The sequence below is a fragment of the Salvelinus fontinalis genome, chromosome 32 (assembly GCF_029448725.1).
Source record: "Salvelinus fontinalis isolate EN_2023a chromosome 32, ASM2944872v1, whole genome shotgun sequence".
In the NCBI taxonomy this organism is placed as follows: domain Eukaryota; kingdom Metazoa; phylum Chordata; class Actinopteri; order Salmoniformes; family Salmonidae; genus Salvelinus; species Salvelinus fontinalis.
Genome location: NC_074696.1, coordinates 2119516 through 2136568, shown reverse-complemented (window position 1 = coordinate 2136568; position 17053 = coordinate 2119516). Strand labels below are relative to the sequence as shown.

The window sequence follows — 17053 nt, the reverse complement described above, 5'->3', positions numbered from 1 at the left end:
ATCTAGACAGGCCCAGCCCAAATGGTACAGTATCTAGACAGGCCTGCCGGTACAGTATCTAGACAGAACCAGGTCTAGCCCTGCTGGTACAGTGTCTAGACAGGCCCAGGTCCACCCCTGCTGGTACAGTATCTAGACAGGCCCAGCCCTGCTGGTACAGTATCTAGACAGGCCCAGGTCCACCCCTGCTGGTACAGTATCTAGACAGGCCCAGGTCCACCCCTGCTGGTACAGTATCTAGACAGGCCCAGGTCCACCCCTGCTGGTACACCTGCATTGCTTGCTGTTTGGGGTTTTAGGCTGGGTTTCTGTACAGCACTTTGAGATATCAGCTTATGTACGAAGGGCTATTTAAATACATTTGATTTGGTACAATATCTAGACGGGCCCAGGCCTAGCCCTGCTGGTACAGTATCTAGACGGGCCCAGGCCTGCTGGTACAGTATCTAGACAGGCCCAGGCCTGCTGGTACAGTATCTAGACAGGCCCAGGCCTGCTGGTACAGTATCTAGACAGGCCCAGGCCTGCTGGTACAGTATCTAGACAGGCCCAGGCCTGCTGGTACAGTATCTAGACAGGCCCAGGCCTGCTGGTACAGTATCTAGACAGGCCCAGGCCTGCTGGTACAGTATCTAGACAGGCCCAGGCCTGCTGGTACAGTATCTAGACAGGCCCAGGCCTGCTGGTACAGTATCTAGACAGGCCCAGGCCTGCTGGTACAGTATCTAGACAGGCCCAGCCCTGCTGGTACAGTATCTAGACAGGCCCAGGCCTGCTGGTACAGTATCTAGACAGGCCCAGGCCTGCTGGTACAGTATCTAGACAGGCCCAGGCCTGCTGGTACAGTATCTAGACAGGCCCAGGCCTGCTGGTACAGTATCTAGACAGGCCCAGCCCTGCTGGTACAGTATCTAGACAGGCCCAGGCCTGCTGGTACAGTATCTAGACAGGCCCAGGCCTGCTGGTACAGTATCTAGACAGGCCCAGGCCTGCTGGTACAATATCTAGACAGGCCCAGGCCCAGGCCTGCTGGTACAGTATCTAGACAGGCAAAGGCCCAGCCCTGCTGGTACAGTATCTAGACAGGCCCAGGCCTGCTGGTACAGTATCTAGACAGGCCCAGGCCCAGCCCTGCTGGTACAGTATCTAGACAGGCCCAACCCTGCTGGTACAGTATCTAGACAGGCCCAACCCTGCTGGTACAGTATCTAGACAGGCCCAACCCTGCTGGTACAGTATCTAGACAGGCCCAACCCTGCTGGTACAGTATCTAGACAGGCCCAACCCTGCTGGTACAGTATCTAGACAGAACCAGCCCTGCTGGTACAGTATCTAGACAGAACCAGCCCTGCTGGTACAGTATCTAGACAGAACCAGCCCTGCTGGTACAGCATCTAGACAGGCCCAGCCCTGCTGGTACAGTATCTAGACGGGCCCAGGCCCAGCCCCACCGGTACAGTATCTAGACAGGCCCAGGCCCGCTGGTACAGTATCTAGACAGGCCCAGCCCTGTTGGTACAGTATCTAGACAGGCCCAGCCCTGCTGGTACAGTATCTAGACAGGCCCAGGCCTGCCGGTACAGTATCTAGACAGGCCCAGGCCTGCCGGTACAGTATCTAGACAGGCCCAGGCCTGCCGGTACAGTATCTAGACAGGCCCAGGCCTGCCGGTACAGTATCTAGACAGGCCCAGGCCTGCCGGTACAGTATCTAGACAGGCCCAGCCCTGCTGGTACACTATCTAGACAGGCCCAGCCCTGCTGGTACACTATCTAGACAGGCCCAGCCCTGCTGGTACAGTATCTAGACAGGCCCAGCCCTGCTGGTACAGTATCTAGACAGGCCCAGCCCAGCTGGTACAGTATCTAGACAGGCCCAGCCCAGCTGGTACAGTATCTAGACAGGCCCAGCCCAGCTGGTACAGTATCTAGACAGGCCCAGCCCTGCTGGTACAGTATCTAGACAGGCCCAGCCCTGCTGGTACAGTATCTAGACAGGCCCAGGCCTAGCCCTGCTGGTACAGTATCTAGACAGGTCCAGCCCTGCTGGTACAGTATCTAGACAGGCCCAGGCCTAGCCCTGCTGGTACAGTATCTAGACAGGCCCAGGCCTAGCCCTGCTGGTACAGTATCTAGACAGGCCCAGCCCTGCCGGTACAGTATATAGACAGGTCCAGCCCTGCTGGTACAGTATCTAGACAGGCCCAGGCCTGCTGGTACAGTATCTAGACAGGTCCAGCCCTGCTGGTACAGTATCTAGACAGGCCCAGCCCTGCTGGTACAGTATCTAGACAGGCCCAGCCCTGCTGGTACAGTATCTAGACAGGCCCAGCCCTGCTGGTACAGTATCTTGACAGGCCCAGCCCTGCTGGTACAGTATCTAGACAGGCCCAGCCCCGCTGGTACAGTATCTAGACAGGCCCAGCCCCGCTGGTACAGTATCTAGACAGGCCCAGCCCCGCTGGTACAGTATCTAGACAGGCCCAGGCCCGCCGGTACATTATCTAGACAGGCCCAGCCCTGCCGGTACAGTATCTAGACAGGCCCAGGCCTGCTGGTACAGTATCTAGACAGGTCCAGCTCTCACCTTTCCTTTCCTCAGTGCTTTGTAGACGTCTTTGTACTGTTGGAACTTCTCCAGCTCAGCTTCGACCAGAACCTGTCTGATGTGCATCACCTCTTCTACTGTTAGAGCTTGACACTCTACTGGGTAGCAGAAGTCCTCCTGAAACAGACAGACAGAGAGAGAGCTGTTTAGCTTCAGCTGTGGGACAAGTTGTACCTTTACTCTGACATGAAAACAATCACTTTACCAAAGCATCTTCCATGGAACCTACAGCACAACATGGAGGGAGGTGGTTACCATGGGGAAGAAACATTATGGGAGGTGGTTGGTTACCATGGGGACAAAACATTATGGGAGGTAGTTGGTTACCATGGGGACAAAACATTATGGGAGGTGGTTGGTTACCATGGGGACGAAACATTATGGGAGGTGGTTGGTTACCATGGGGAAGAAACATTATGGGAGGTGGTTGGTTACCATGGGGAAGAAACATTATGGGAGGTAGTTGGTTACCATGGGGACAAAACATTATGGGAAATGGTTGGTTACCATGGGGACGAAACATTATGGGAAATGGTTGGTTACCATGGGGAAGAAACATTATGGGAAATGGTTGGTTACCATGGGGAAGAAACATTATGGGAAATGGTTGGTTACCATGGGGAAGAAACATTATGGGAAATGGTTGGTTACCATGGGGAAGAAACATTATGGGAAATGGTTGGTTACCATGGGGAAGAAACATTATGGGAAATGGTTGGTTACCATGGGGAAGAAACATTATGGGAAATGGTTGGTTACCATGGGGAAGAAACATTATGGGAAATGGTTGGTTACCATGGGGAAGAAACATTATGGGAAATGGTTGGTTACCATGGGGAAGAAACATTATGGGAAATGGTTGGTTACCATGGGGAAGAAACATTATGGGAAATGGTTGGTTACCATGGGGAAGAAACATTATGGGAAATGGTTGGTTACCATGGGGAAGAAACATTATGGGAAATGGTTGGTTACCATGGGGAAGAAACATTATGGGAAATGGTTGGTTACCATGGGGAAGAAACATTATGGGAGGTGGTTGGTTACCATGGGGAAGAAACATTATGGGAAATGGTTGGTTACCATGGGGAAGAAACATTATGGGAAATGGTTGGTTACCATGGGGAAGAAACATTATGGGAAATGGTTGGTTACCATGGGGAAGAAACATTATGGGAAATGGTTGGTTACCATGGGGAAGAAACATTATGGGAAATGGTTGGTTACCATGGGGAAGAAACATTATGGGAAATGGTTGGTTACCATGGGGAAGAAACATTATGGGAAATGGTTGGTTACCATGGGGAAGAAACATTATGGGAAATGGTTGGTTACCATGGGGAAGAAACATTATGGGAGGTGGTTGGTTACCATGGGGAGGAAACATTATGGGAACATGCGGCTCCTCAATAACGCAACACCCACATCACACCCGTTGTGTTATTAACCCCGCCCCATCACACCCGTTGTGTTATTAACCCCCCCCACATCAAACCCGTTGTGTTTTTAACCCCCCCCCACATCACACCCGTTGTGTTATTAACCCCCCCACATCACACCCGTTGTGTTATTAACCCCCCCTAATCACACCCGTAGTGTTATTAACCCCCCCACCCCCCACATCACACCCGTTGTGTTATTAACCCCCCCACATCACACCCGTTGTGTTATTAACCCCCCCCACATCACACCCGTTGTGTTATTAACCCCCCCACATCACACCCGTTGTGTTATTAACCCCCCCACATCACAAACGTTGTGTTATTAACCCCCCCACACATCACACCCGTTGTGTTATTAACCCCCCCCCCACATCACACCCGTTGTGTTATTAACCCCCCCCCACATCACACCCGTTGTGTTATTAACACCCCCCCACATCACACCCGTTGTGTTATTAACCCCCCCCCACATCACACCCGTTGTGTTATTAACCCCCCCACATCACACCCGTTGTGTTATTAACCCCCCCACATCACACCCGTTGTGTTATTAACCCCCCCACATCACACCCGTTGTGTTATTAACCCCCCCACATCACACCCGTTGTGTTATTAACCCCCCCACATCACACCCGTTGTGTTATTAACCCCCCCACATCACACCCGTTGTGTTATTAACCCCCCCACATCACACCCGTTGTGTTATTAACCCCCCCACATCACACCCGTTGTGTTATTAACCCCCCCACATCACACCCGTTATGTTATTAACCCCCCCACATCACACCCGTTGTGTTATTAACCCCCCCATATCACACCCGTTGTGTTATTAACCCCCCCACATCACACCCGTTGTGTTATTAACCCCCCCCCCACACATCACACCCGTTGTGTTATTAACCCCCCCCCACATCACACCCGTTGTGTTATTAACCCCCCCCATATCACACCCGTTGTGTTTTAACCCCCCCACATCACACCCGTTGTGTTATTAATCCCCCCACATCACACCCGTTGTGTTATTTACCCCCCCACATCACACCCGTTGTGTTATTTACCCCCCCACATCACACCTGTTGTGTTTTAACCCCCCCACATCACACCCGTTGTGTTATTAACCCCCCCACATAACCCGTTGTGTTATTAACCCCCCCCACATCACACCCGTTGTGTTATTAACCCCCCCACATCACACCCGTTGTGTTATTAACCCCCCCCACATCCGTTATGTTATTAACCCCCCCACATCACACCCGTTGTGTTATTAACCCCCCACATCACACCCGTTGTGTTATTAACCCCCCCACCCCCCCACATCACACCCGTTGTGTTTTAACCCCCCCACATCACACCCGTTGTGTTATTAATCCCCCCACATCACACCCGTTGTGTTATTTACCCCCCCACATCACACCTGTTGTGTTTTAACCCCCCCCACATAACCCGTTGTGTTATTAACCCCCCCACATCACACCCGTTGTGTTATTAACCCCCCCCCACATCACACCCGTTGTGTTATTAACCCCCCCCACATCACACCCGTTGTGTTATTAACCCCCCCCCACATCCGTTATGTTATTAACCCCCCCACATCACACGCGTTGTGTTATTAACCCCCCCACCCCCCCACATCACACCCGTTGTGTTATTAACCCCCCCCAAATCACACCCGTTTTTTTATTACCCCCCCACATCACACCTGTTGTGTTATTAACCCCCCCACATCACACCCGTTGTGAATTTAACCCCCCCCCACCTCACACCCGTTGTGTCATTAACCCCCCCACATCACACCCGTTGTGTCATTAACCCCCCCCACATCACACCCGTTGTATTAACCCCCCCCACATCACACCCGTTGTGTTTTTAACCCCCCCACATCACACCCGTTGTGTTTTTAACCCCCCCACATCACACCCGTTGTATTTTTAACCCCCCCACATCACACCCGTTGTGTTTTTAACCCCCCCACATCACACCCGTTGTGTTTTTAACCCCCCCACATCACACCCGTTGTGTTATTAACCCCCCCACATCACACCCGTTGTGTTAACCCCCCCACATCACACCCGTTGTGTTATTAACCCCCCCACATCACACCCGTTGTGTTATTAACCCCCCCCACATCACACCCGTTGTGTTAACCCCCCCACATCACACCAGTTGTGTTATTAACCCCCCCACATCACACCCGTTGTGTTATTAACCCCCCCCACATCACACCCGTTGTGTTATTAACCCCCCCACATCACACCCGTTGTATTAACCCCCCCCACATCACACCCGTTGTGTTTTTAACCCCCCCACATCACACCCGTTGTGTTTTTAACCCCCCCACATCACACCCGTTGTGTTATTAACCCCCCCACATCACACCCGTTGTGTTAACCCCCCCCACATCACACCCGTTGTGTTATTAACCCCCCCACATCACACCCGTTGTGTTAACCCCCCCACCTCACACCCGTTGTGTTATTAACCCCCCCCACATCACACCCGTTGTGTTATTAACCCCCCCACATCACACCCGTTGTGTTATTAACCCCCCCACATCACACCCGTTGTGTTATTAACCCCCCCACATCACACCCGTTGTGTTATTAACCCCCCCACATCACACCCGTTGTGTTATTAACCCCCCCACATCACACCTGTTGTGTTAACCCCCCCACATCACACCTGTTGTGTTAACCCCCCCACATCACACCCGTTGTGTTATTAACCCCCCCACATCACACCCGTTGTGTTATTAACCCCCCCACATCACACCCGTTGTGTTATTAACCCCCCCACATCACACCCGTTGTGTTATTAACCCCCCCCACATCACACCCGTTGTGTTATTAACCTCCCCCCACATCACACCCGTTGTGTTATTAACCCCCCCACATCACACCCGTTGTGTTATTAACCCCCCCACATCACACCCGTTGTGTTATTAACCCCCCCACATCACACCCGTTGTGTTATTAACCCCCCCCACATCACACCCGTTGTGTTATTAACCTCCCCCCACATCACACCCGTTGTGTTATTAACCCCCCCACATCACACCCGTTGTGTTATTAACCTCCCCCCACATCACACCCGTTGTGTTATTAACCCCCCCACATCCGTTGTGTTATTAACCCCCCCCCACATCCGTTGTGTTATTAACCCCCCCCCCCATCCGTTGTGTTATTAACCCCCCCCCCCCACATCCGTTGTGTTATTAACCCCCCCCCCCCATCCGTTGTGTTATTAACCCCCCCCCCCCACATCCGTTGTGTTATTAACCCCCCCCACATCCGTTGTGTTATTAACCCCCCCCCCCACATCCGTTGTGTTATTAACCCCCCCCCCACATCCGTTGTGTTAACCCCCCCCCACATCCGTTGTGTTATTAACCCCCCCCCACATCCGTTGTGTTATTAACCCCCCCCACATCCGTTGTGTTATTAACCCCCCCCCACATCCGTTGTGTTTTTAACCCCCCCCCCCACATCCGTTGTGTTATTAACCCCCCCCCCCACATCCGTTGTGTTATTAACCCCCCCCACACCCGTTGTGTTATTAACCCCCCCACATCTGTTGTGTTATTAACCCCCCCCCCACATCCGTTGTGTTATTAACCCCCCCCACACCCGTTGTGTTATTAACCTCCCCCCCACATCCGTTGTGTTATTAACCCCCCCCCCACACCCGTTGTGTTATTAACCCCCCCCCCCACACCCGTTGTGTTATTAACCCCCCCCACACCCGTTGTGTTATTAACCCCCCCCCACACCCGTTGTGTTATTAACCCCCCCCACATCCGTTGTGTTATTAACCCCCCCCACATCCGTTGTGTTATTAACCCCCGCCACATCCGTTGTGTTATTAACCCCCCCCACACCCGTTGTGTTATTAACCCCCCCCACACCCGTTGTGTTATTAACCCCCCCCACATCCGTTGTGTTATTAACCCCCCCCACATCCGTTGTGTTATTAACCCCCCCACATCCGTTGTGTTATTAACCCCCCCACACCCGTTGTGTTATTAACCCCCCCCACACCCGTTGTGTTATTAACCCCCCCCCACATCCGTTGTGTTATTAACCCCCCCCCCACATCCGTTTTGTTATTAACCCCCCCACACCCGTTGTGTTATTAACCCCCCCCCACATCCGTTGTGTTATTAACCCCCCCCCACATCCGTTGTGTTAACCCCCCCACACCCGTTGTGTTATTAACCCCCCCCCACATCCGTTGTGTTATTAACCCCCCCCACATCCGTTGTGTTATTAACCCCCCCCCCCATCCGTTGTGTTATTAACCCCCCCCACACCCGTTGTGTTATTAACCCCCCCACATCCGTTGTGTTATTAACCCCCCCCACATCACATCCGTTGTGTTATTAACCCCCCCCACATCACATCCGTTGTGTTATTAACCCTCCCACACCCGTTGCGTTATTAACCCCCCCCACATCCGTTGTGTTATTAACCCCCCCCCACATCACACCCGTTGTGTTATTAACCCCCCCACACCCGTTGTGTTATTAACCCCCCCCCACATCACACCCGTTGTGTTATTAACCCCCCCCCACATCCGTTGTGTTATTAACCCCCCCCCCACATCACACCCGTTGTGTTATTAACCCCCCCCCCACATCCGTTGTGTTATTAACCCCCCCCCCACATCACACCCGTTGTGTTATTAACCCCCCCCCACATCACACCCGTTGTGTTATTAACCCCCCCACACCCGTTGTGTTATTAACCCCCCCCACATCCGTTGTGTTAATAACCCCCCCCACATCACACCCGTTGTGTTATTAACCCCCCCCCCACATCACATCCGTTGTGTTATTAACCCCCCCCACATCACACCCGTTGTGTTATTAACCCCCCCCCACATCACACCCGTTGTGTTATTAACCCCCCCACATCCGTTGTGTTATTAACCCCCCCACATCCGTTGTGTTATTAACCCCCCCACATCCGTTGTGTTATTAACCCCCCCACATCACACCCGTTGTGTTATTAACCCCCCCACATCCGTTGTGTTATTAACCCCACCCACATCCGTTGTGTTATTAACCCCCCCACATCACACCCGTTGTTTTATTAACCCCCCCCCACATCCGTTGTGTTATTAACCCCCCCCCCCCACATCCGTTGTGTTATTAACCCCCCCCCCCCCACATCCGTTGTGTTATTAAACCCCCCCCCCACATCCGTTGTGTTATTAACACCCCCCCCCACATCCGTTGTGTTATTAACCCCCCCCCACATCCGTTGTGTTATTAACCCCCCCCCACATCCGTTGTGTTATTAACCCCCCCCCCACATCCGTTGTGTTATTAACCCCCCCCCCACATCCGTTGTGTTATTAACCCCCCCCCCCCCACATCCGTTGTGTTATTAACCCCCCCCCCCCACATCCGTTGTGTTATTAACCCCCCCCCACATCCGTTGTGTTATTAACCCCCCCCCACATCCGTTGTGTTATTAACCCCCCCCACATCCGTTGTGTTATTAACCCCCCCCCACACCCGTTGTGTTATTAACCCCCCCCCCCACATCCGTTGTGTTATTAACCCCCCTCCAGGATAGTATTCCCAGGGAGCACACAGAGCCCAGCCTGATAATGACAGACGAGAACAACACAGCAGCTCTGAAGACAACACCCAGTCATGTAGTCAGTTGGAGTGTATAACGTCTAAAATGTGTTCCCAAACAGTGTTCGTTTTAAAACTCAACGTTGTATTAGGTGATCATTGATGAAGTAATTGTGTGCGTTCCAGGTTGTCATTTTTTTGCAGTCTGGGGTCCAATAATCTCTGAATATTGTTATATTATACATCAATGTGTTGACGACCTGGAACGCGTCCATAGTTAGAGTGGAATAATACATCCATGACATACCACTTTAGCGCCACTGCTGGGGGCGGGGTTTTCCACCTGACAGGAAATAGAACAGCTCAGTATTACTGACAGGACCACTACTGACTCCTCCTCAGTATTACAGACAGGACCACTACCCAGACTCCTCCTCAGTATTATAGACAGGACCACTACCCAGACTCCTCCTCAGTATTACAGACAGGACCACTACCCAGACTCCTCCTCAGTATTACAGACAGGACCACTACCCAGACTCCTCCTCAGTATTACAGACAGGACCACTACCCAGACTCCTCCTCAGTATTACAGACAGGACCACTACCGACTCCTCCTCAGTATTACAGACAGGACCACTACCCAGACTCCTCCTCAGTATTACAGACAGGACCACTACCGACTCCTCCTCAGTATTACAGACAGGACCACTACTGACTCCTCCTCAGTATTACAGACAGGACCACTACTGACTCCTCAGTATTACAGACAGGACCACTACTGACTCCTCCTCAGTATTACAGACAGGACCACTACCCAGACTCCTCCTCAGTATTACAGACAGGACCACTACCCAGACTCCTCCTCAGTATTACAGACAGGACCACTACCCAGACTCCTCCTCAGTATTACAGACAGGACCACTACTGACTCCTCCTCAGTATTACAGACAGGACCACTACCCAGACTCCTCCTCAGTATTACAGACAGGACCACTACTGACTCATCCAGAATACCATCTGCCTCTGAAAATGACAAATACACTGTCTGGTACAAGCTGCTCTCCTGAGGTGGCCAATTTTTACAGAAAATGAGATTCATACAAAAGGAGAGGGAGAAGCTGGGTGAGGATCCTAATGAACTACTCACACCAGAGAAGGGGGCTCTCGCTGTCTGTCACCAGGCTCATCACATTATTTATTTAACCTTTACTTAACTTGGTAAGTCAGTTAAGAACAAATTATTTTTTACAATGAAGGCCTACCCCCCGCCAAACCCGGACGACGCTCGGCCAATTGTGCGCCGCTCCCTACGGGAGCCAATCACGGCCAGTTGTGATACAGCCTGGAATCAAACCAGGGTCTGTAGTGACGTCTCTAGCACTGAGATGCAGTGCCTTGCGCCACTCGGGAGCCCCAAATATTTCCGGCTACACTGGTTCTGAAGGTGTAGAGATGGTAAGGTAGGTAGTTGGTTCTGAAGGTGTAGAGGTGGTAAGGTAGGTAGTTGGTTCTGAAGGTGTAGAGGTGGTAAGGTAGGTAGTTGGTTCTGAAGGTGTAGAGGTGGTAAGGAAGGTAGTTGGTTCTGAAGGTGTAGAGGTGGTAAGGTAGGTAGTTGGTTCTGAAGGTGTAGAGGTGGTAAGGTAGGTAGTTGGTTCTGAAGGTGTAGAGGTGGTAAGGTAGGTAGTTGGTTCTGAAGGTGTAGAGGTGGTAAGGTAGGTATGTTGGTTCTGAAGGTGTAGAGGTGGTAAGGTAGGTAGTTGGTTCTGAAGGTGTAGAGATGGTAAGGGAGGTAGTTGGTTCTGAAGGTGTAGAGATGGTAAGGTAGGTAGTTGGTTCTGAAGGTGTAGAGATGGTAAGGTAGGTAGTTGGTTCTGAAGGTGTAGAGATGGTAAGGTAGGTAGTTGGTTCTGAAGGTGTAGAGATGGTAAGGTAGGTAGTTGGTTCTGAAGGTAGAGATGGTAAGGTAGGTAGTTGGTTCTGAAGGTAGAGATGGTAAGGTAGGTAGTTGGTTCTGAAGGTGTAGAGGTAGGTAGGTAGGTAGGTAGTTGGTTCTGAAGGTAGAGATGGTAAGGTAGGTAGTTGGTTCTGAAGGTAGAGATGGTAAGGTAGGTAGTTGGTTCTGAAGGTAGAGATGGTAAGTTAGGTAGTTGGTTCTGAAGGTGTAGAGATGGTAAGGTAGGTAGTTGGTTCTGAAGGTGTAGAGATGGTAAGGTAGGTAGTTGGTTCTGAAGGTGTAGAGATGGTAAGGTAGGTAGTTGGTTCTGAAGGTGTAGAGGTAGGTAGGTAGGTAGTTGGTTCTGAAGGTGTAGAGATGGTAAGGGAGGTAGTTGGTTCTGAAGGTGTAGAGGTAGGTAGTTGGTTCTGAAGGTGTAGAGATGGTAAGGTAGGTAGTTGGTTCTGAAGGTGTAGAGATGGTAAGGTAGGTAGTTGGTTCTGAAGGTGTAGAGATGGTAAGGTAGGTAGTTGGTTCTGAAGGTAGAGATGGTAAGGTAGGTAGTTGGTTCTGAAGGTGTAGAGATGGTAAGGTAGGTAGTTGGTTCTGAAGGTAGAGATGGTAAGGTAGGTAGTTGGTTCTGAAGGTAGAGATGGTAAGGTAGGTAGTTGGTTCTGAAGGTAGAGATGGTAAGGGAGGTAGTTGGTTCTGAAGGTGTAGAGATGGTAAGGTAGGTAGTTGGTTCTGAAGGTAGAGATGGTAAGGTAGGTAGTTGGTTCTGAAGTTGTAGAGATGGTAAGGTAGGTAGTTGGTTCTGAAGGTGTAGAGGTAGGTAGGTAGTTGGTTCTGAAGTTGTAGAGATGGTAAGGGAGGTAGTTGGTTCTGAAGGTGTAGAGGTAGGGAGGTAGTTGGTTCTGAAGGTAAAGATGGTAAGGTAGGTAGTTGGTTCTGAAGGTGTAGAGATGGTAAGGTAGGTAGTTGGTTCTGAAAGTGTAGAGATGGTAAGGTAGGTAGTTGGTTCTGAAAGTGTAGAGATGGTAAGGTACACTACCGTTCAAAAGTTTGGGCTCACTTAGAAATGTTCTTGTTTTTGAAAGAAAAGGTAATTTTTTGTCCAATGAAATATAACATTTATCAGAAACACAGTGTAGACATTGTTAATGTTGTAAATGACCATTGTAGCTGGAAACGGAGATATTCCATAAAAAAAAAAATTAAAAAATGAGCCATAGACGTACAGAGGCCCATTATCAGCAACCATCAATCCTGTGTTCCAATGGCACGTTGTGTTAGCTAATCCAAGTTTATCATTTTAAAAGGCTAACTGATCATTAGAAAACCCTTTTGCAATTATGTTAGCACAGCTGAAAATTGTTATTCTGATTAAAGTAGCAATAAAACTGTCCTTCTTTAGACTAGTTGAGTATCTGGAGCATCAGCATTTGTGGGTTCGATTACAGGCTCAAAACGGACAGAAACAAAGAACTTTCTTCTGAAACTCGTCAGTCTATTCTTGTTCTGAGAAATGAAGGCTATTCCATGAGAGAAATTGCCAAGAAACTGAAGATCTCGTACAACGCTGTGTACTACTCCCTTCACAGAACAGCACGAAATGGCTCTAACCAGAATAGAAAGAGGAGTGGGAGGCCCCGGTTCACAACTGAGCAAGAGGACAAGTACATTAGAGTGTCTAGTTTGAGAAACAGACGCCTCACAAGTCCTCAACTGGCAGCTTCATTAAATAGTACCCGCGAAACACCAGTCTCAACATCAACAGTGAAGAGGCGACTCCGGGAAGCTGGCCTTCTAGGCAGAGTTCCTCTGTCCAGTCTCAACGTCAACAGTGAAGAGGCGACTCCGGGAAGCTGGCCTTCTAGGCAGAGTTCCTCTGTCCAGTCTCAACGTCAGCAGTGAAGAGGCGACTCCGGGAAGCTGGCCTTCTAGGCAGAGTTCCTCTGTCCAGTCTCAACGTCAACAGTGAAGAGGCGACTCCAGGATGCTGGCCTTCTAGACAGAGTTCCTCTGCCCAGTGTCTGTTTTCTTTTGCCCATCTTAATTTTTTATTTTTATTGGCCAGTCTGAGATGAAGCTTTTTCTTTGCAACTCTGCCTAGAAGGCCAGCATCCTGGAGTCGCCTCTTCACTGTAGTGAAGTAGTGTACACTTTAATAGTAGTGTACACTATAATACCATGGAGAGGCTTGACTGTCTGCAGCACACAGTAGTGTACATACCAGAGACTTGGAGCTCTGTCTGGTGGGGGCTGTGAAGGGTCGTACGCTGGTGGGGGTCTCCTTCTCAATGGAGTGTCTCCTCTGAGGGGAGGGGCAACTGTCAGGCTGGGGAGTCATGGTGATGGGCAGCAACCTAGGGGGTGCTGGAGGAGGGGGGAGAGAGAAGACAGGCTGGGGAGTCATGGTGATGGGCAGCAACCTAGGGGGTGCTGGAGGAGGGGGGAGAGAGAACAGTAAGATTTCAGAGTTCAGGGGGGGGGGTGAGGGGAGAGAGAACAGTAAGATTTCAGAGTTCAGGGGGGGGGGGTGAGGGGAGAGAGAACAGTAAGATTTCAGAGTTCAGGGGGGGGGGGGTGAGGGGAGAGAGAACAGTAAGATTTCAGAGTTCAGGGGGGGGGGGGGGGGTGAGGGGAGAGAGAACAGTAAGATTTCAGAGTTCAGGAGGGGGGAGAGCGAGAGTTGAGACAGGCAGTATGATAGTGTAGTGCACTACATTTGACCAGGACCCATAGGACTAAAGTAGTGCACTACATTTGACCTGGACCATATATATATATACTGCTCAAAAAAATAAAGGGAACACTAAAATAACACATCCTAGATCTGAATGAATGAACTATTCTTATGAAATACTTTTTTCTTTACATAGTTGAATGTGCTGACAACAAAATCACACAAAAACTATCAATGGAAATCAAATTTATCAACCCATGGAGGTCTGGATTTGGAGTCACACTCAAAATTAAAGTGGAAAACCACACTACAGGCTGATCCAACGTTGATGTAATGTCCTTAAAACAAGTCAAAATGAGGCTCAGTAGTGTGTATGGCCTCCACGTGCCTGTATGACCTCCCTACAACGCCTGGGCATGCTCCTGATGAGGTGGCGGATGGTCTCCTGAGGGATCTCCTCCCAGACCTGGACTAAAGCATCCGCCAACTCCTGGACAGTCTGTGGTGCAACGTGGCGTTGGTGGATGGAGCGAGACATTATGTCCCAGATGTGCTCAATTGGATTCAGGTCTGGGGAACGGGCGGGCCAGTCCATAGCATCAATGCCTTCCTCTTGCAGGAACTGCTGACACAATCCAGCCACATGAGGTCTAGCATTGTCTTGCATTAGGAGGAACCCAGGGCCAACCGCACCAGCATATGGTCTCACAAGGGGTCTGAGGATCTCATCTCGGTACCTAATGGCAGTCAGGCTACCTCTGGCGAGCACATGGAGGGCTGTGCGGCCCCCCAAAGAAATGCCACCCCACACCATGACTGACCCACCGCCAAACCGGTCATGCTGGAGGATGTTGCAGGCAGCAGAACGTTCTCCACGGCGTCTCCAGACTCTGTCACATCTGTCTCATGTGCTCAGTGTGAACCTGCTTTTCATCTGTGAAGAGCACAGGGCGCCAGTGGCGAATTTGCCAATCTTGGTGTTCTCTGGCAAATGCCAAACGTCCTGCACGGTGCTGGGCTGTAAGCACAACCCCCACCTGTGGACGTCGGGCCCTCATACCACCCTCATGGAGTCTGTTTCTGACCGTTTAAGCAAACACATGCACATTTGTGGCCTGCTGGAGGTCATTTTGCAGGGCTCTGGTAGTGCTCCTCCTTGCACAAAGGCGGAGGTAGCGGTCCTGCTGCTGGGTTGTTGCCCTCCTACGGCCTCCTCCACGTCTCCTGATGTACTGGCCTGTCTCCTGGTAGCACCTCCATGCTCTGGACACTACGCTGACAGACACAGCAAACCTTCTTGCCACAGCTCGCATTGATGTGCCATCCTGGATGAGCTGCACTACCTGAGCCCATTGTGTGGGTTGTAGACTCCGTCTCATGCTACCACTAGAGTGAAAGCACCGCCAACATTCAAAAGTGACCAAAACATCAGCCAGGAAGCATAGGAACTGAGAAGTGGTCTGTGCTCACAACCTGCAGAACCACTCCTTTATTGGGGGTGTCTTGCTAATTGCCTATAATTTCCACCTTTTGTCTATTCCATTTGCACAACAGCATGTGAAATGTATTGTCAATCAGTGTTGCTTCCTAAGTGGACAGTTTGATTTCACAGAAGTGTGATTGACTTGGAGTTACATTGTGTTGTTTAAGTGTTCCCTTTATTTTTTAATATCTATAATATCTTTGTTTATCACCATTTGTTAATATTACTTCCATTCTTTTTAATTAAAGTCTGGTATTTGGGTAGGGCTCTGTTGGAGCATGAGGGGTGTTTTTGATGTGCTAGGGGGATCACTGTGTTTCGCCTTTTACCGGCATTGTCTGTATAATCATTCAAATATCAATAGCTTGATAAAAACAGTAGTGCACTATCTAGTGTATACTTTGCCATTTGGGATGCTTCATTAGTGTTCTGTACCTTAGGCGCCTTCAAAGAGTGGACAGATCTAGTGTACTAGCTAGTATACATGGTGTTATGGAATGTACTTTGTACATTCAATAAATGTGTATATTTTTGTGGAATATGGAACGGTTTATGAATTCATAGTGAACATTTTATAAATACAACATAAAAGGGAGTGAAGGTATCTTACTGTTCTTCCCCAGGACAGATCCCGGAGACGAGGCGTCCAACATGGATGCTGACAAACTGGAGGAGCTGTGACTGGGCTCATCCTGTTAATGAGGATATACACATTACTGATGTAGACAGACTACCATTACAAAAGAGACTAACCTGCTCCTCAGCAAACATGATCATTTCAGGTGACAATGTCGACTAATTTCTGCCACTGGATAAATAAGAACGAGACGCACGGCGGGTACTAAGAACGAGACGCACGGCGGGTACTAAGAACGAGACTCACGGCGGGTACTAAGAACGAGACGCACCGCAGATACTAAGAACGAGACGCACGGCGGGTACTAAGAACGAGACGCACGGCGGGTACTAAGAACGAGACGCACCGCGGGTACTAAGAACGAGACGCACCGCGGATACTAAGAACGAGACGCACCGCGGGTACTAAGAACGAGACGCACCACAGATACTAAGAACGAGACGCACGGCGGGTACTAAGAACGAGACGCACGGCGGATACTAAGAACGAGACGCACGGCGGGTACTAAGAACGAGACGCACCGCAGATACTAAGAACGAGACGCACGGCGGGTACTAAGAACGAGACGCACCGCAGATACTAAGAACGAGACGCACCACAGATACTAAGAACGAGACGCACCACAGATACTAAGAACGAGACGCATGGCGGATACCAAGAACGAGACGCACCGCAGATACT

At 50.4% G+C, this 17053-nt stretch overlaps 1 protein-coding gene across 11 annotated transcripts in view; it reads right to left on the bottom strand.

The window, feature by feature from the left end:
• The window catches only part of spire1a (spire-type actin nucleation factor 1a), a 168489-nt gene that overhangs the window by 16095 nt on the left and 135341 nt on the right, over positions 1–17053 (bottom strand). For 9 of the 11 annotated variants that reach the window (XR_008755585.1, XM_055893201.1, XM_055893197.1 and 6 more), the window contains 4 exons: positions 16346–16427; positions 13800–14008; positions 9938–9973; positions 2587–2724 (listed from right to left, as the gene is read on the bottom strand). Coding sequence is in view for 10 of the 11 variants with exons in the window: in XM_055893201.1 (XP_055749176.1) it covers positions 2587–2724; positions 9938–9973; positions 13800–14008; positions 16346–16427 (465 nt within the window). In the remaining variant the exon portion in view is untranslated. The remainder of the gene's footprint in view (positions 1–2586; positions 2725–9937; positions 9974–13799; positions 14009–16345; positions 16428–17053) is intronic. The other 2 variants (XM_055893200.1, XM_055893199.1) reach the window with 2 other exon arrangements.